The 19,536-nt window shown below is 30.1% G+C and overlaps 5 protein-coding genes across 10 annotated transcripts; 3 read left to right on the top strand and 2 right to left on the bottom strand.

The window, feature by feature from the left end:
• The first annotated feature begins 45 nt into the window (after positions 1-45).
• LOC131664513 (GTPase Era, mitochondrial) lies at positions 46-1,784 on the top strand. Of its 2 annotated transcripts, XM_058935674.1 has the most exons (4): positions 46-172; positions 257-626; positions 793-1,221; positions 1,298-1,784. In XM_058935674.1, exons 2-4 carry the CDS (start codon positions 405-407, stop codon positions 1,685-1,687), a joined length of 1,041 nt encoding a protein of 346 aa, XP_058791657.1. In that variant the 5' UTR covers positions 46-172; positions 257-404; the 3' UTR covers positions 1,688-1,784. The 2 variants fall into 2 exon arrangements, with proteins under 2 accessions (XP_058791657.1, XP_058791656.1); XM_058935673.1 differs by having other exon boundaries at positions 141-626.
• A 175-nt stretch (positions 1,785-1,959) lies between these two features.
• On the top strand, positions 1,960-3,900 carry LOC131664527 (double-stranded RNA-specific editase 1-like). 4 transcript variants are annotated; one of them, XM_058935710.1, is made up of 6 exons: positions 1,960-2,210; positions 2,321-2,534; positions 2,724-2,881; positions 2,962-3,096; positions 3,170-3,515; positions 3,592-3,900. In XM_058935710.1, the coding sequence occupies exons 2-6, from the start codon at positions 2,456-2,458 to the stop codon at positions 3,675-3,677; spliced, it is 804 nt and encodes a 267-aa protein (XP_058791693.1). In that variant the 5' UTR covers positions 1,960-2,210; positions 2,321-2,455; the 3' UTR covers positions 3,678-3,900. The 4 variants fall into 4 exon arrangements, with proteins under 4 accessions (XP_058791693.1, XP_058791690.1, XP_058791691.1 ...); XM_058935707.1 differs by having other exon boundaries at positions 2,962-3,099; positions 3,592-3,896; XM_058935708.1 differs by having other exon boundaries at positions 2,195-2,225; positions 2,962-3,099; positions 3,592-3,896.
• Positions 3,901-4,075: 175 nt separating this feature from the next.
• Positions 4,076-6,622, bottom strand: LOC131664689 (uncharacterized). Its single transcript, XM_058935988.1, has 11 exons — positions 6,380-6,622; positions 6,160-6,311; positions 5,909-6,096; positions 5,676-5,832; positions 5,510-5,603; positions 5,356-5,435; positions 5,212-5,281; positions 4,618-5,139; positions 4,484-4,555; positions 4,352-4,417; positions 4,076-4,270 (listed from the first exon to the last, which is right to left on the bottom strand). Exons 1-11 carry the CDS (start codon positions 6,620-6,622, stop codon positions 4,172-4,174), a joined length of 1,743 nt encoding a protein of 580 aa, XP_058791971.1. The 3' UTR covers positions 4,076-4,171.
• Positions 6,623-7,448: 826 nt separating this feature from the next.
• On the top strand, positions 7,449-12,398 carry LOC131664480 (importin subunit alpha-3). Of its 2 annotated transcripts, XM_058935615.1 has the most exons (9): positions 7,450-8,181; positions 8,995-9,104; positions 9,601-9,703; positions 9,779-9,983; positions 10,063-10,223; positions 10,299-10,525; positions 10,599-10,964; positions 11,050-11,376; positions 11,462-12,398. In XM_058935615.1, the coding sequence occupies exons 3-9, from the start codon at positions 9,604-9,606 to the stop codon at positions 11,552-11,554; spliced, it is 1,479 nt and encodes a 492-aa protein (XP_058791598.1). In that variant the 5' UTR covers positions 7,450-8,181; positions 8,995-9,104; positions 9,601-9,603; the 3' UTR covers positions 11,555-12,398. The 2 variants fall into 2 exon arrangements, with proteins under 2 accessions (XP_058791597.1, XP_058791598.1); XM_058935614.1 differs by lacking the exon at positions 8,995-9,104 and having other exon boundaries at positions 7,449-8,181.
• On the bottom strand, positions 11,876-17,891 carry LOC131664481 (large ribosomal subunit protein uL3m). Its single transcript, XM_058935616.1, has 8 exons — positions 17,259-17,891; positions 17,103-17,167; positions 16,935-17,037; positions 16,618-16,854; positions 16,411-16,542; positions 16,165-16,325; positions 12,857-13,046; positions 11,876-12,783 (listed from the first exon to the last, which is right to left on the bottom strand). Exons 2-8 carry the CDS (start codon positions 17,162-17,164, stop codon positions 12,541-12,543), a joined length of 1,128 nt encoding a protein of 375 aa, XP_058791599.1. The 5' UTR covers positions 17,165-17,167; positions 17,259-17,891; the 3' UTR covers positions 11,876-12,540.
• Positions 17,892-19,536: the final 1,645 nt, after the last annotated feature.

A 19,536-nucleotide genomic window follows, 5' to 3' on the forward strand; every position in this document is an offset into this window, starting at 1 on the left:
TGCATGTGTTTATTGTAAACACAGTTTCACGCATACACGTTCGGATTCACGCAATCGCTGTGGACGATATGACACGCGCGCACTCTAGCTATAGCTGCAGACGAAATCTGCAGGCACTCTGGACCTTTGGAACGCATCGTCACGCGATAAAGTCGTGCGTTGTGACTATCACGTTGGTCATTTTCACATATTTCTTATTGACACTGTTGCAGAATTGAATTTTATAAAAGTACATCTCATTTTTCATTTCTATAAGCATCAGGCGTAGTCGTTACGTAAGGAGTGCATGCTGACAGATTATAACCTTCAGTGGTTAACCCGCCGAGGACAGTATGATTTTGCGTTGACATCGAGAATCTTGCAATTTTTACGGTAGTGCGAGTGATCATTATTAGATTACCACTATGTGGATTTGCATTAGTAAGAAAGCGGCGCGAGCAGGCGCTCAAATAATCAGACAAGCCTCAAACTTTGCCGACGATCTTGGGGAAAGTCTCATCGAGGCTAAGAAAAGATTCATCAATGATCAGGACAACAAAAATAATGTACGGTCTTTGAAAATCGCTATATTAGGCCTACCTAATGCAGGCAAAAGTACTCTTATTAATCATCTTGTTGGCAGGCCGGTGAGTAATACTACTTGATACGGATAATGTTAGATAACTGTAACACTTGCCTAAGTTTGTAATTCATTTGTTAGATATATACATCATCAAAAATACATATTTGTATGTAATGGATAATGTTAAAAAACTGTGTTATACTTGCTTAAATTTGTAATTTATTTGTTAGGTATGTGCAACGTCATCAAAAATACATACAACAAGGAACAAGGCTGCAGCAGTATGTTACGTAGATAACACACAACTGATATTTATCGACACACCTGGTTTAGTTGGTAGAGGTGATTTGAAAAAATACAAATTGGAAGAAAGTTTTAAGAAAGATGCTGAAAAATCTATACAACAAGTAGATGTTATTGGTGTTATACAGGATATGACCCGTGTCACGGCTAGAGAATCGATTAATGAAAAATTGATCAAATTACTTTCTAAAACCAATACCAAATCAATACTCATTTTAAATAAAATTGATACATTAAGAAATAAAAAATTGTTACTGGAGATTGTAAGAAATCTGACTCACAAGGATGTTTGGCCTTATTTTTCAGATGTATTTATGATTTCTGCTCTGACTGGAGATGGAGTTGATGATTTAAAGGTGAGTTATCTTAATATTTTATCTAAAAATAAACTACATTACTTAAAACATAAAATAATTAAAATGTTGTTTTTAGAATTACTTTGTTGATTCTGCATTGCAAAGAGATTGGGATTATAATAAGAAAACATTTTCGGACCAATCACCTGACACCATTGTCAGGCAAATAGTTAAAGCAAAATTATTAGACAATCTTCCTCAAGAAATGCCATACCAAATAAATGTTTGTGTTGAACACATAGAATCCTGTGAAGATGGTAGTATAAATGTTGTAACAAATGTTGATTGTCCTTCGGCGAGAATCGCTAGATTAGTTATTGGCCAATCTGGAGAGCGCATCAAGAATGTTGCAGCTCAAGCTGAACAATTACTATGTGCAACATTTCGCACAACTATAAGGTTAAAAATAGCAGTTCCTATCAAAGAAGAACCAGAATTGAAAAAAAAAAACAAAGCTTTCAGATGAATTCTATTGCAATTGTACAAAATTTTACGAAACAGTTGTATTTAAGTTAAAGGCATTTTTCTGTATATTGTTATTCTTTGGAATACATTTAACATCGTTTTAATATTATTGTTTGTTTTGTTAAATCTACCACATCCAAATATATTTGAAACTAAACTATAGTTTTTAAATATAATTTTATATAAATATAAGTAATTTTACAAAATAAGCATTTTTTTATGCAAAATTATATGAATTTTATGAAAATATCTGCATAGGTAAGCATTTTGTATCGACATTTATAGTGGTTGTGAGTTGTGTAAGGTATCCACGTATATTACGATACTGATGGGAGATTTAGTACTTCCCGCACTTGTATCATAATGTATTAATCTCGCACTAGTATCGAAATGTACTATACTTACATATACATACATAGTACTATACATATATAAGGTATGATTCACTTCTTTGTTTACAGTTATGTGTTCATTCATTCGACTGTTTTTCTGAAAACTTTCATTGTGCATTTCACATAACCACAGTAAGACAATTTAAAGTATAATTTTCTTTTTATTACTGTGCCAAATGTCAACATGTAAAATATAAAATTTCTTATCACATATATATGTATAATATAAAAACACATTTTAGAATAGACTACTAAGCGGATCGAGTGCGCGCATTGAGTTCCAGAGAAGTGTTTGTTTACATACAAGTTGCAGTTTAATTTTTCTCCTGTCCAGTTACATCCATCGTTGATAAAAATAAATATTGCATATCGCCTCAATGAATCTGGAATACTACAGGCAAGGAAAAATGGCGTTCTATCCAAAATTTGCAACTTCGTCTAGTAAACAAAGCGCAAGTTAGTATATTTGTTTTGAAAACATGGTTTGTTCTCATCAACGATATTCAGCCATTTCTCTTGCTATAATTACTCTGAAATATATATACTTCATCCATCATTCGTAAATTGTATTCAAAATCAGTAGAATGCTACATCTTCATTCATACCTTCATGATAATTGTTATCTTTGTTACCTCTCATTCTCAGATCAAGATGATAAAAACAATATAATGAATAATAAAAATGATATCAATGATCTTGATACCTATATTCCAAGAGATGCTGTAAATATATTGAATGAATTAAAGCCTGGGCTCACCTATACACTTGTACATTCTGTGAATGATATAATTGGATCTGTTGAGGTAAGAATATCATGGATGAATTATAATTTTATTGAAAAAAATGTCCTTCAAAATATTATAAATGAATGATTCATGGACAGGTTGATAGCAAAATTTATTATGGAAATGGGAAATCAGATCTTACAGCAAAGCAGTCTGCAGCAGAAGCTGCTTTGAGAGATTTGTTCTTTGATATGATATTTGCTACTATGACTGATAGTGATGACACTGATTCTGTGGTAATATAACAAATAGTAATTTTATTGATAAAAGTTGAAGAAATAATTTGTATATCTAATAATTTTTTAGTACAATACCAATTCTTGGAAACTATTAGGAAGTTTAGCCATGTTCAAACTTTTAGAGGAATGGCTTCTGTTTTATATGTCTGAAAAGACTCATAAAAAGGATATTCCAAATTGTCCACCTAAAAAACCACCTAGTCAGAGTTCCCTTAAAAATGAAATTTCTAAAATAAAAATTACTCGTGATTTGAAAATAGAGAAGAAAATACCACCTGCAGACTCTAATCCCTGTGTTATATTGAATGCATTATTAGGAACAGATTTAAAATTTGTTGACATGAAAGTAAATAGCAATAAACCTCCTTTTACTTTTTCTATAACTCTGGATGATATAGAGTATGTGGGTGAATGTAAGTTTAACTGTCAAGCTGAAGTTATTTTTTCAATATATCTTTGATTCTTATGAATCATTTTTTTATTTCACAGCTGCAGGAAATAAAAAAGATGCAAAACAGAATGTAGCAAGAAAAGTTTTGATCAAAAAGTATGGCTATAATTACACAAAACAATAAAAATCATAATACCTGTAAGAAATCAAAGATTAATACTGTGACTATGACACTTATAAATTTATATAAATTGTTATAGAAAAATTGCTTTATGTTTATTAAATACAAAAAATTATTGTTCTATCTTTTCTGTATTTTTAGGCACACAAAATATGTAAGCTATTAAAAAATATACATATCTTTATAAATGTTTACATTTTTGGATCCAACTGTAAATAAATTTATATTTTTCAAACTAAATAGGTATTTTGGATAATTAAATTATGAGTTATATTTTGCAAGGAAATTTATTGTATCTTCAATTAGTATTACTGGCATTGATACATAAAGTAGTGGAAACTTTAGCATAGCAAGATTTTGTCAAAGATAACAATAAAATAATGAGTTACACGTTTACTGACTAAACCCTTCATAAACCAAAAATAAAACTTGTCTTAGATATTCCATAAATTTTGTTTGCGTATAATGATCTGTATAATGTTAAATATGGAATACTTTTAGAGCTTCTTACCTCTTCCTCTGCCTTTTGGAGTATTTTCTTTTTTAGCTTTTGGTTGGGAAGAAGCTACATGTTTAAAAAATTTTCGAGTTTTCTCCTACAAATATGAAAAACAGATTACTTTAATAAAAAAAGTTGATTAGCATGATAAAAAAGCAATTGATCAAGCAATTCTTACTGGAGAAGAAGCGGGTACCTGAGTCAAATGTGTAACTTGTTCTTCAAGTGTTAATGAGTCAATGTCCTATAATAAAAATGAAATCTTTTTGATATTGTAAATATAAATTAATCCATCATTAGAAATACATACTAAATCATTGTCTGCCAAAGTAGGAGTAAAAAGTTTTTTCCTGTACTTTTGTTTGTCTGTTTGACCTAATGCCTAAAACCGTATTAAAAAATATAAAAATTCCAAACTCAAATAATTGTATTAATACTTTATACCTCTGACATAAAAAGGTTTGGCAATTCATATTGTTTAAAACTCTGAGATAACAATAATTTTTCTGTACTTGCTTCAGATAATTTTAATCTAGTTTCATATTTTTCATTAATTTCTCTTATTTCCTTCTCTAATAAACGTATTTTTCCCTCAGCTTCAGAAATATCTCGTTCTGTTCTACTTAACTTCAATTTACTATCATTCATTTTCTCAGTTACACATTTAATTTTATCTGCAAGCTGTTTTTTATGCTCATCATGGGATTTTATTGTATTTAAATGTAACTCTTCTTCCTTAGAAATTTCCGTCTCGACTTTTTGTAATTTAAATTCGACGCCATCGTAACATTTACATTTTTGTTGTAATTCAGAAATTTTCTTCTGTAAAATATTAATAGCTTGCATATGACTATTTTTAGTTATTACCAAATCAGTTTGTTTAGCATTCAATTCTTTTTTTAATTTATCTACTTTGTCTTTATTTTTTTGTTCATTTTTGCTCTTGGCTATATTCAAATTTGCAGTCTATAAGGGAATAATAAAAATTGTACAGTACATTGTTTTCAAAAATGTTATGCACAAAAATATTTCAAGTACCTCTAATACAAGTACATTCAGTTCTGTATTTGCTTCTGCTATTTGTTTCATAATTTTTTGTTCTTTGCATCTAAAATTGTTGATTCACAATAAACAAAAATTATTAATTTTGTAAAAACTAAGTTATATTATAAAGCAATTTACTTATTTATTTCAATTTTTTGTTTTAGTTCGCTGTTTTGTGTTTGGAATTCTTGTTTTTTTAACACCTGTTCATTGATTTCCTAATGAAACACATGTGATATAATTTTTAAATATTTTAGAGATTTATAATTTATAATAATTTACACAAGTTTACTTGATCTAGCTTCTGTACATCATTGAGTAGTTTACTTTTCTCATGAGAAGCATTTTCTTTGATGGTATTATTTTTTGCTTCAAGTTCACTGATTCTGTAATAGAAAAGTAAAAAATTAAATACTCTTCATAGCAATAATCGGAACAATATTAAAAACAACTTTTACTTTCTATCAAGTTCGTCAATATGCTTTTGTTCATTTTCTTTTTCAATTCTAATTTCTTGTAGTATAGATTCTAATTGAGAACCTTTAGTTTCATATTCAATAATTTCTCTTTCCAATTCATTAATTTTTAAGTTTAATTCATCTAATTCTGTTAAAACTAAAAAAAGTAGATGTTGCATGATTTTACAACTACAACACTGAAGTAAGTAACATTATATAAGAAAATAAGTTACGTTTTTCATCAGGAATTAATTTTCTGAGATTTTCTTCTAAAGTTGTAGTATCATTGTCTTGTATTATCATGACATGATCATATTCGTTTGCTAAGTCATTGGAAAGACCTTCATGGGTAGAAAGGATGTTTGTAATAGCTTCCATGTTCTCATAAAGTATTTTTTGATATCCAAATAATTCTGCCACTCTAACAAATATGTATTTTCATTGAAAACTATAGTAATTGAAATAAATATTTGAATTTGTTTACTTGTCTCTTAAGACTTTATTTTCTTCTTCTTTCTTGTAAATAATCTCACTTTGATTACATAGATATTCATTTGCTTCTTTGAGTTTTGTAGTAAAAATTTTTACTTTTTGATTGGCATCAATAATTTTTTGTTTCAAACTCTTGATTGACTCCTAAAAACAGAATATTATTTTAAAAAAAATTATTAATAGTATAAAATTTGTCAAGGTGATAAACAAACCTTTTGGGATAATTCAATACTTTTTACTTCTTCTACAAATTGTTGTCTCAATTTAGCTATATTACTCATTTTGTTATCTATTGATTGTGATAAACTTAATGAAGAAAGACCGTGATGAGATTGTTGCATTTGTTGTAAATCTGGTGTTTGCACATTCTGATCATCAATTTTTTTAACTTTGCATGGAGTCTCAGAATTTATGGGATTTGTATTTATACGCTTGTTAACTACAGAGCTATCCATGATACTCTATTTACTTTGTTTTTATAAAAACAATATTTTTTTATTTATATTCTGGAAAATATCGAGTACAGTGTTATTTAAATTTCACATACTGGGAGAAGAAGCAGATCAAATTGTTTTGTTATAATATACTTACGTTTTGTCAATTAATACTGTTATAATATTAATACTATTATATATTCATTAAACAGGTATTAAAAATGTGCATGTTATTTAAATACTAAAATAGTTCTTAGTTTACTCAAAAATATTACAACTGAAATAATACGTTAAGAAATCTTCATTTTCGATAAATATTCGAAAACTCGCACACAACAAATTTGAAATTTTTTTCACAAGCGCCAAACTATAAATTTGATTATATTTATTGTGTTGAGAAATCTTTTTACAATTATTAAAAAGCAAAAAATTTTGCACGATATTTCATAAAACGAATAGTTTTAAAATTTTTCAATGCTCAAAATTTATTGCACTCGAAAATAAAAGTTGTAGATTACCAATTAACATTTATATATTCCGCGTTTCAACAATCATCACTCGCAACCTCTGCTATTATTGGACGGTAGCGACATCTACGTGTAATAATATTTTCCGAAAATACGCTCTTATTAAATTGAGAATAGCATTTATGTGGATTTATAAATCTTCTCTTATATGATATTTTACAACTAATTGCTAAATTTGTTGAGCTTTAACAACGAAATAGGATAATGTTCAGCGGAAAAATTGCAGATGCTAATAATTTACATGACGCATGCGCACGTGACGCTGTTAAGAACCACGATATCTTACATCTCTCTCGCGCTCGAACTCTCCAGGCGCCCTTGACGAAATTAACCTTATTTCTAAACAGTTTCCTTGACTCCAAACTCCTATAAAACAACAGTTGCCGAGCTCGAAAATTTGTCGTCAGCTTTTTCATCGTGCTTAACTGTCACATGTGTCAAAGTCTGAATAGTAGAGTTGCAAAAAAATAAGCCATGTGTGCATGAGTCAAAATTGGAGAGTAATCAGAGACACCTACGGGCGTAACTGAGCAGCAGAGCGGAGCCCTGAAAACCAAGTGCCCGTGTGCAAGCAGGCAGTCAGAAACGTATATCCTCTCGTCTCTCGCGTCCAGTTATTTAAGAATAAGTTTCTTTTTGTCGTGTACGAGTGCTGGCGAAAAAAATAATCAATCCAGACGCCCGACTAGCGAGTGAACGTATTGCACATATAAAATTGCATATCGAGCCTTGAGCGCGCGTGAGTGACAAACGGACACACGCATATACGTCAGGAATGCTGCTGCTGCTGGCGAAGAATTAAAAAGGGCACAGTTCAATAACAGCATACACGAAAGAAAGCTATTTTCGTCCTGATTGATCGCGTTAATAATTACGCAGTCGACCTTTCTCGTTCAAGGACTTACACGATCTATCGCAATTTCTCTTGTTCTATAAAATACGTTGAGAGCGCGGTCCCCGACACAGATATACGCACACGCGACGAAAATGGCACCGGAGATGAACAACAAGAACCGCATGATGGTTTTCAAGAATAAGGGCAAAGACCAGGATGTAAGTATCGCAAGAATGCATATTTTTTGAAGACCGTATAGATTGACTCGTGATATATGATATATATGCTGTGATGCTTGGTCGTTGGCAAAGGGGCATGGGCGACAGTTTCCAAGGCGTACTGCACGAAAGAGAGAGAGAGAGAGAGAGAGAGAGAGAGAGAGAGCGAGCGAGCGAGAGCGAGAGAAAGAGAGAACGAACGCGTGAGCACGCGCAAGGGAGCAGATGGTGTAGTGCGAGAGAGAGAAAAAGAGAAAGAGAGCGAGCAGGTGGAAGTCTTGTATGAGAGCATAAGAGAAAGAGAGAAGGAAGATTTGAGCACGAATATTCGTTACAACACGCATTTTCCGCCACTAAAAGCTGCTACTATTTGTACTTAATTTCTATTCCATCTTTTTTGCTCTGTAATAAATGCTAATCCTATGGATTCTGGGTTTTCGAGGCAATGATGCACCTTTCTTTAACGTATATTTCTTGCAGTGTGCTGAGAGTCATGCGAGACTGATTCTTATTTTTATTGACGATTGTACCTGAAGTGTGAGCTGTGGACGCACTATATTTGAGGGGATGATTCTTTTTGTTACACATGATAGGCCTGTATCTGATACCAATTTTTTTTTTGTTTTTTTTCTCTTCTTGCTGAGTGTATTTCTGTATACGGGTTGAATCTTTTATGAATTATGGTTGAGTGTCTTTAACTCCTTGCGTGTGGTTGGCGTGCATCGTCATGAGCAAGTGAGCTTGAACATGTGGATATGCATAAATGCCTTGACAACAAGCCTCCATTGAACAGTATTTTCTACTCATTTTCAGCCAACTTAGCTAATTTTGCTCCCACACACCCAAGGGGTTTAAGACGTGTACTGAGTTTAATGGGTTAACTTGATACAAAATGTTATGATTCATGAAACCTTCAACCATGTGTAAGATTTTTATTCTATTATATTATACATACTATATCTAAATCTTCTAATATATCCAGAGGACTTTTTCACTATTGACAATCCAATACAAAATTATCAATAATAAGGAAAATATTATTGTAAATTTGTAAAATTAGTTTTTCTGAGAAGATAATCCAAAATTATTTAATATTTCTCTTAATAGGTTTTTCATAGACTTCTTTTCATTTAGTGAACCAATGAATTACCAAATATTATGGTAGTTAAATGTGAAAAAAAGTCCCCTGATCATTGAAAAATGACTCATTCTAATATTACTTTTAATTTTGTGGTTCCAATGCACATACTAAAACTAATTTACTTATTTTTAAAGAATTTATTCGACTATACACTTTTATTTATTTCTTTTCTTAATATTAAAAGCATATGAAATTTATTACTTAACACGATAAAAATAATTTATGGTTGTAAAATGAAATAAATACAATAATATTTACAAAATGTTTTTACATTTTAGGAAATGAGAAGGAGAAGAAATGAAGTGACGGTGGAATTGAGGAAAAACAAGAGGGAAGAAACTCTTCAGAAGAAAAGAAATGTACCTATTACTGACTCTCCTGGTAATAACATTGAGGTTGATCTTTTTTACTATAGCACTGTCAAATTTTTATCTAACATATATGTTTCTATTTCAGATGAGGATGATATTGACAGACAGTTGGCAAAAACTAATTTGCAGGAGTTGGTCTTAAAAGCTGCAAGTCAGGATCCAGCAGAACAATTGCAAGCTGTCCAGTCTGCTAGAAAGTTGCTTTCTTCAGATCGTAACCCACCCATTGATCCTCTGATTGAGAGTGGTATCCTTCCTATTTTGGTCAAGTGTTTGGAACAGCATGATAAGTATGTTATCATTTTTATATTTTCTTATTATGATTCATTCATCTTTCTGTAACTTGTGCTAAAAAAATCGTACTTTTAGTCCATCTCTACAATTTGAAGCAGCATGGGCATTAACGAACATTGCCAGTGGTACATCAGCTCAGACTAATGCAGTTGTTCAAGCAGGAGCTGTGCCACTTTTCCTCCACTTGCTGCTTTCAAGCGAGCAGCGTGTTTGTGAACAGGCTGTCTGGGCGTTAGGTAAAGTCATTTAAATCATCTTCCTTACTACCACTACAGTAAGAATGTGCATTCAACGTGATGATTTGTTTTCAGGAAATATAATTGGTGATGGACCAACACTCAGAGATTACGTTATTCAACTTGGAGTGGTGCAACCTCTACTACAGTTTATTAAACCAGATATACCTCTTACATTTCTGCGTAACGTAACGTGGGTGATTGTAAACTTGTGCCGAAACAAGGATCCACCACCACCAATCCAAACCATTCAGGAAATGTTACCCGCGCTTAATATTCTCATCCATCACACTGATATTAATGTAAGTTTCAATAAATGCTCAAGAATTTATAATTGTTGAACGAAAAGTCAATTGTTTTTCTTATATTTTTCAGATCTTAGTGGATACGGTATGGGCATTAAGTTATTTAACAGATGGTGGTAATGATCAGATTCAAATGGTAATCGACAGTGGTGTGGTGCCGCGTTTAATCCCACTTCTCTCACACAAAGAGGTGAAAGTTCAAACCGCTGCTCTCCGAGCTGTTGGTAATATTGTTACCGGCACAGATGAACAGACACAGACTGTCTTAAACTGTGACGCGTTATCGCATTTCTCTAATTTATTGACACATCCGAAAGAGAAAATCTGTAAAGAAGCAGTATGGTTTCTTTCGAATATCACAGCTGGCAATCAACAACAAGTTCAAGCAGTCATTGATGCGAAACTATTACCTCTAATTATTCGTAATTTAGCTAAGGTACTTATTTATATATTTATATAAAATCTGTTTTGCACATGGCTTTTATCTGATAACAAAAACATGTATAAACTTTCGTTTTCAGGGAGAATTCCAAACTCAGAAAGAAGCCGCATGGGCTATTAGTAATTTAACAATAAGCGGAAACAAGGAACAAGTTGCACAACTGATACAAGAGGGAGTGATTCCACCTTTCTGCGACTTGCTGCTGTGCAAAGATACTCAAGTCGTGCAAGTTGTCCTTGACGGAATCCAGAATATGCTCAAATTGGCTGGACAGCAAGTAGACGTTGTCGCCAGCATGATCGAAGAATGTAGTGGCTTGGATAAAATTGAATCACTTCAGGGTCACGAGAATGTAGATATTTATAAATTAGCTTATGATATCATTGAGCAATACTTCTCAGATGAGGTAAGTTTGCGCAATTCTGTAATTGCTCATCGCCGTTTACGCAACACTTGTAGGTACATCACTAATTAAACATTTTTTTCTTCAGGCTGAAGATGTAAACTTAGCACCGCCGATTAATGATACAAGCTTCGAATTCGATCAATCGGCAAGCATCCCGAATGAAGGATTTAAATTCTGAGTGGTCCTACATGTTCCCTACCCGATTGTGCCGTCCCCCGACAAACTCCCTCCTGGAGCTATTCTGCTTTCCCTTCTATCTTTTTTCTACGCCATCTTATTGCTCCGGTCGGCACGCACCTAAACGCGACGAATAATGCGCTGGTACTGATTCATAAAATTTTATTCAAATAAAAAAAAATAAGAGAAAAAAAAAGAAATGATGGGCCCAAACAGAAAATTGAAATACAGGCCTTTTTCACAGGCTGTTATAGAAACGAAAAAAGTTGGCTATTTGAATTTCGATTATACGTGCGAGCGAAAAGACCTGGGGAATAAGTCAACGACAACTATAAATCGACTGTGTTTTTTCGTTCTTCATTCTTTTTACAATAATTGTCTTATTATTTGTAACATTTACATCGTTAAACAAGTCTAATTAAGATGCTGATTTGGTTTGGAGAATTATTAGCAATGCTTCTCTTCCGAGCTTTTTTAATGAAGAAATTAATCATTGTAACGTATACAGAACACGCGTGATTATTAAATTTTGTTTAATAGAAAACAACGAAGAATCTGCAGTTGTTTTTTCTCGTAACGTTAATTTTTTTATTTTGTAAAGGCCACCGAATCTTGGTTCATAATGTTTATGATCCATTTGTGTATATTTTAGGCATGATAAATTTGCAATAGGCATCGATTTATAAGAGTATTGTACAATTACTTTTTATTAGCGTAACTAATAACTACGGGCGTTCTGTAAAAAAGTGCATGAGCAGCAACATTAAAATGTAGCTTACATTAGATACCGTAGCTGTCACGATCAAATTTCTTATTCTATCTGAAATTAACAATGTATATTTTTTCTTCAAATACATTGACATCAAATTTACACCTGTTGACGTCATTTCATGATTAACCATTCACCAATTAGAATCCAAAATGTTTTCAGAAACGATTTTTTTAATGAAATTTTATTAAAGAACATCGGTAACAAACTAATAAACATTATTCTTCTTTGAACATGATCGTTGGATCTTCGTAATTATGTAAATCATCTACAAAAAGTTCCTCTGGTAATTCTTCATGAATATTTGGGAAATATGTTGGAAAATATGGCGTTACTTGTGTAGCTTTTAAACTTTTTAGAGGTAGTAATGTGTCAAACATTGTCACTAATGCACCAACCTCGCCAGCTGTATTTTGTCCCAAAAGCCATATAACATTATACTTTGTGTTTATCCGAAGAATCTGAAAGTAAGCAAACAAGTTAATGTAGTTATTTTTACGAACCTCTAAACGATTACATAGAAAAGAAACTGACCCTCTGTCCTCTTAATGTACGATATCTATTTCCCATGTGTCCAGGCAATTTCGTTCCTGGCATTACACGAGCTTTTTTACCACCAGAACCAATATTACCAGGTCTTCTGTGTGTTTTCGTAACACCGTGAGTAGCAGGCATACCATGAAAGCCCCATCTTTTCATTACACCTTGGAATCCTCTATCGATGCTATAATTAAAAAATGTTAATTTTTAGTTGCACAAAGCTAACAATTTTAATTCAAGTTTTTCCCCTATCAATTCCCCCTTAAAGAAATGTGTCTGAAGTATTTGCGTTACGCAATTGCTGGTAGCGTGCTATGGCTTTTGTTTACTAATAGTGTTGCGGTTTATAAAAATAATAAAAGGAGCTCTTAGTGAATTTTTCAAAATATTTTCTTCAATTATACAGAAATATTGTTATGCATGATGAATATGTTAACTAAGAATGATATAATTCATAAATTAAAACCTGGTTTTCAAACAATGTAAGTAATCTAATTATAAATTAAAAGTAATGAAGTTTTATAAATTTCAATAGTGCTAATTTCATTTTTTATATATATCATATAAAAAAGACATCATCAGTTATCTATGAATTCTCATTGCTTGATCCAAAATTTTTTACTGTAGGTTAGTGTTATTTTAACGTGCTTCACACGTTCTTAAAATAGATTACATACATCAATATTTATTAATGAATAAAAATAGAACTTTCACCCATTTCACAAAAACCGATGAACTTTTACTTATTTCAAGATAAATTACCCAAAAGATTTATTAAACCTACGATCGATAAAGCTATTGTACTATTATATAAAGCTAAACTTTACATACTCAATAGTAGTAATTATGGCTCCAATCGTATATTAATATGAGTAAAACATTTAACATGTGCTTTTTGTTGCCTCTATGAAAATACCAATGAATATTGTTCAAATTTAACGGGTATAATATTCTGATAATTAGTTTCCTTAGCTCGCATATGTTTTAATTTACAATGTACAAAAGATAAAAATATATTCTCTTCTATTTTATTCTATTGCTTTTCTTTTTTTTTCTATCAAATTTTCATACGACAATATTCATTTCAGTACCACAGGTGGCTATAGAATTAACGAATCGTGATGATAATTTTAAAACATAAAGGCAAATCTTGTTATACTTTCGCCGATACCATCATATGGACTTTTCCTATAACAATTCGTAAAAAAAATGCCACTCTGCGCTAATAGAATAAATTTTGTATTGACGAGATAAATTTAGAAAAGTTATTCTATTTTTGTATTGACTTCCGGCACCATCGCTAACATAAATAATTTTTTTACAGTGTTATGAAAGTTATTTTTGATCAATTCAATCAATTTTCTTTGATACAATAAAACTGTATATTGATTATGTTTTATACTTTCAGATATAACATCTACTCTTTTGATCGATTTTACTGTTAATTATTTGTAAACTGAAAAAAGATGTATAATTCTTTGATCTTTAGTATAATACACGAATTGAATTTCATCTTGAAATTAGAATACGTAATTTTCAGCAAAATTCATCATTACAAGTTCATTATCCTGTAAATTCATAATTGTTTTTACGAAATCACTTTGACATTTCGATACGTAATCATGCACACCAAATTTATTAACAAACTATAAGCCTCGCTTTTAGTACAAATTCTGTTTCTTAGGAAATATTAAAGATTTTTAAAGAACTTTAGAAGCCATTTAATAATTTTTGAAATTGCGTTGCCCGCAAATCCGACCAAATGTTTATTCAATATTATATCAGATCGTACAAAAAATTAGTTCATTTATATTACTTATTTAATTTATTTAAAGAAATATATGTAGAGTGATAGAATAAGAAATTATTTATTTGTAAAGGTATTTGCGTATGTAGCGTTGGAAACGTACGAGTAGAGGGCGGCCGAGGGATTAGCGCGCGGTTCGCTATATTTCAATGCTGTGGTAATCCTAATTGCGGGCACTCTATTTCCACGTAGGTTTTTTATGTAAAAAACGACAAGGAATACGATGATACGAAAATTAAAAATAATCTAATTTCGAGATATCGTCGATTAAAAAAAAAAAATTATTTATTAGATTTTAGATTAGGTCTTAGATTAGATTTTCGATTATATTAGAAAAAAAGTTATTAGATCAAAATACAGAACAAATATATTATGGAATTGATAATACAGATAGATCCGAAAATGTAGATTAAAATAAATATCTAAATTCAATTTGCCGACCAAATTTCTATCCATATGAATTACGTTTGAACAAAAATTGCATTGTAATGTTGGTCAAATATATAAGTGTTTATGAAGTACTGTATAATGGAAACTTATATTGAATTTCAACCATTAAAATGCAAAATATTAACAGGCGATAAATTAAGTGAAATAATATTTAAAAATCGTGTGTCATTGTATTACGAAAATGAACATCCTTTCAAATTTAAGTAATTTCCAATCACATTGGCATTGAAAATGATCATCAATAAGGCCCAAGATCAGACTTTGATTATTACACAGTAAATTTTGTTAAAAATTATGTTTACAAGGAACTTTACGCGTAACATTATAAATGAATTTAAACTTTATTAATAATTATCGCAAGTTATCAGTCCCTCGATTGATAAATTGTCTTCAACATAATATATCACCGCTTACACGTTTAAACAAAAATCAATTATTCCTAGATAAAAAAGTGAATAAAGTACTAAGCATTCATTAATGAAATAATTTATTTCCACAAAATAAATTATTTCAGTAATTAATTGATTTTCAAATATAATATTTTGCTACATTATTAATAAAAAAATAAATTGCAATAAATATTTTAAATATACAAATAATAAATAAAAAAAAAAATATAAGTAATTGAGTACTTCGAACAATGAATACGTAATATAATTTAAAAAAATGTTTTAATTTTCATCTTTTGAATGGTTTTCATTTTATTACAAAACCAAGTTTTTATTTCGTTCAATAGTTATACTGAAAGAGTCCATTAAAAAATGTATTTGCATTATAACATTGTAACAATTAATAAAAAATGCAATTTTAGCTAAGCAAGAATGTCATTATAATATAATTATTTTTCTATACTTTGATTAATATTTTTTTATATTCTCAATAAATATATACTTATTATATAAAATGTTGAAATTTATTTTTGATTAAACTACAAAAAATTTATAACATTTATTCTTCTTTCCATCAAGCATTAATGCTTGAGCAATAAATTCAATAACATTAGACATGTGCAATGATGCTCTAATTTCATCAAAAAAATACTTACGTTTTGCCTCGAACATCGACATATTGACCAACTTTAAAATGAGTTGCAAACAATGGAATACCAGGTTGTAAAGCTGCTTCTGGAGATACAAAAAACCTTGCTATTAAACGCTTAGGCATAACCCCTGCTTCAGCGAATAACCCACAATATTCTTTTGTAAACTGAAAGAAGTATAAGTATTATTTGACAAACAATGAATAAAGGTTACTCTAATATTTGTATATGAAAAAATTTATAATAATATACCAATTGTGGGTCTTTACTTTCAGCTCCAACAAGAATACATCCTGTCTTTGCAGGAAAAGGATTTTTCTTTTTGGTTATTTTAGCCTCATATTCTTCTGGTGGTGTATATTTAATTACATGATTATCAACAACCTGGAATTGAGGAGATTTATCTTAAAGTAGCAATTCATTTATTGGAGATAAAGTTACTTTCAAATTGTGTTATACTTGAAACAAAGTAGAGGAAACTTTGGTACCATCCTTCATATACATAGGTACAACACCTAATTTTTTAGCAATAACTCCAACTCGTCTGTATGCTGGATTCCATTCTGTATTTGGTTCAATTGTTGGTAATTTTAGTGGAGAAAAACTACCAAATCCTATATCCGGTGCAGGATATTTGTCTTTTATGACTTGCTGGATGAATTCTCTATTTTCTTTTGTTAAGTCTTCTCTATGTTGCTATAGACATAGAAGTGGCAACGTTGATTATGTACTCTTTGAAGTTACTTAAAACTTGTTTTACTAAATGATATACTTACTACTCGTGTTTGTTTAATAAACCATGGAGGAAATCGTTTTCTTGGCCATGTTAACTTTGATTTGATCTGAGACCCTCTAGCTGACACGATAATATTTTCTATTCTGTAAAATCAAAATCTAAATGAATAAATTAATCAGTAAAAATAATGTAATAATAAAGTACATACTTTGGTTGGAGAAAAGTTTTGAGTGGACTTAACCGATTGTAGATTTTGCAAATAATTGTCATTATCTAAAATAAATGAGTAAAATAATTTTAATATTACGTTAGTTGTACAATGCATTTAAGTTAAAAATTAAATACTTGAAGTTCATGTACTTACCTATGGAATTAATTGGGTTTTTGAGGGAAAACAATTTTATTGCTTCACGGTGATTGCGTAAAATATTTAAAAATTTTATGAATCTTTTAATGTAGTTTATTAATCTATAAACACTTATATTTATTACTCATTATTTTCTAACCCAAAAAATGCTAGATCTGCATGGTTGAACCTGGGGCTGAACCGAACTAAGATAAAGTGGCCAGCGGCGTATTTCAGTTTCTCGACACATTTGCAGCTAAATAAGAGTGGCGTGCGATTCACTTCAGACTATATATTTGTGACCGATGAATAACTAAGGTCCGTTTGTCATCTCTCGTATATAAAAACTATTCATTATATTGTAATTTGGATAAATTAACTAACTATAATTATTAAAATGAATAGTCGTAGATGACTGGATGAATTATAATGCAGTTTTATATTTATTCGATTGTCACGTCGATACGTGACGTATCAATGAGAAAAAACGAGTGTAGTAAAGCGAGTTGCTCTATGATGAAAGAGGATTTTACTATTTTACTATTAAGTTTTCTTGATTTTTACTAAATTGACTAATATTTGTTTTTCATAATAGACTCTCAAAGATCATACACGTGTACTATATCAAATGTTTTACAAATTGAAATAAGCTGCAACTTGGATTTGTTTTTTTAATGAAAATTTTATTGCCAAAATAATAGTATTGAGAGTTTTGATCATTGATTTTGCATGTGTGAAATCTTGTTGAAATTTATTATAATTATTTTCAGTAAAATCACAACTGTTCCTTTGATATGGAGTACATTATATTTTTCACTGACTTGAATTATGAAAAACCTGTTTGTTCATAAATAAACATATAAGTAATTTTTTAGAAAAAATGATTATTTATTATTAAATTATTATTAGGAATATATTCCTAAATAATGTGAAGACTGAGTTTGTAAAGTGGTTGGGTCTTTCTACAAGATCTTGAAGTAAATATATGAATTCTAAATAAACCTTGAATCAGCTCTTTTGTGCATTGGTAATAAAAGTTTCCATGTACTATTAGTAATCAAGAAGAGTTATTGGAATTAATATAAGATTAAAGAATATTTTTACCTGTAAAATGTCTGAAGGGTATTACGAAGACTTTGCAATATATGACTCGAACAATTAAAACAGAAATAAGCCCTCCTGTAAATGGATGGCAAGTTCTTATGAAAGAACTTGTGCAAGAATTTGCACAAGAAATACCATAAGAACTTACGTAAGTTTGTAGGAATGATTTGGTGAATATTTTTTTATTTGCAAAGTGAACATATGTAATAAGCAGGTATATCGAGAACAAATGTAACCACATCCATATAAGTATATATAATGTTATTATACCTCGGTTTTTCATTCAAATGAACCATAGACCAAGCACATGGAACAATGTAGATGGAAACAATTTTGTAAATATCTTTAGTAGTTCTAGTATCAATTTTTCATTGATTTATTTATTTATTTATTTCATTGATTTAGATTCATCTAATTGAGTAAGTATAGGCAAGAAAATACTTTAATAAAACACTAATCGCAAATGAGTTCTTTCTTTAATGATTTGTTATGGATGATTTGTTATTTTTGGTATGGATCTAATCAGTTATTCTACAATAATCAATAGAATATTTGTTATATACAAATTATATATTATTATTTTACTACAATAATATATTTATTATTTATACAACACTGGTTCTATATAGAGTTGATCTGGAGTCATGTTAACTATCATAATGAAAAATTAATTATCAATCCATAGCTATTACAAACAAATTTATATTTGTTGCAATCTAAAAACACTTGAGAATAAAACTTATCATAAACATCAGTATTCTCTTTAGAAGTATTTTAAAAGTTGAGACGTTTCACAAGGAAAATTTTCATAAAACACCCAGCTAAAATACCTGTAATAATGCAGTATAAGAACCAGAAATAACAAGAACAATCAAGAAATGAAAAAAATGTTGATTTAGCTAACAAGTTAACAAAATCAATTAAACAACAACCATTGAAATAATAATAAATAAATAAAATGCCTTACCAAATTAATTCTGGTTATCAAGCCCTTAGCGTAATTGTATCTCAATTAGTTTTCAAATAATTTATTAGAAAAGCTAGCTGAATGAGAATAACAATGAAAGATACTTATTTTTACCTGAAATGACAAAATATTTGCACAAAGTAGCAGTTTCATAGAGAGAAATGGTTGGTTACAACAATTTTCATTGAATTTGTTCATGATACTTATCTAAATTTATTTTGCTCC

This window comes from Phymastichus coffea, unplaced genomic scaffold, assembly GCF_024137745.1.
Source record: "Phymastichus coffea isolate CEN01 unplaced genomic scaffold, Cenicafe_Pcof_1.1 PCOF00044, whole genome shotgun sequence".
NCBI lineage: Eukaryota > Metazoa > Arthropoda > Insecta > Hymenoptera > Eulophidae > Phymastichus > Phymastichus coffea.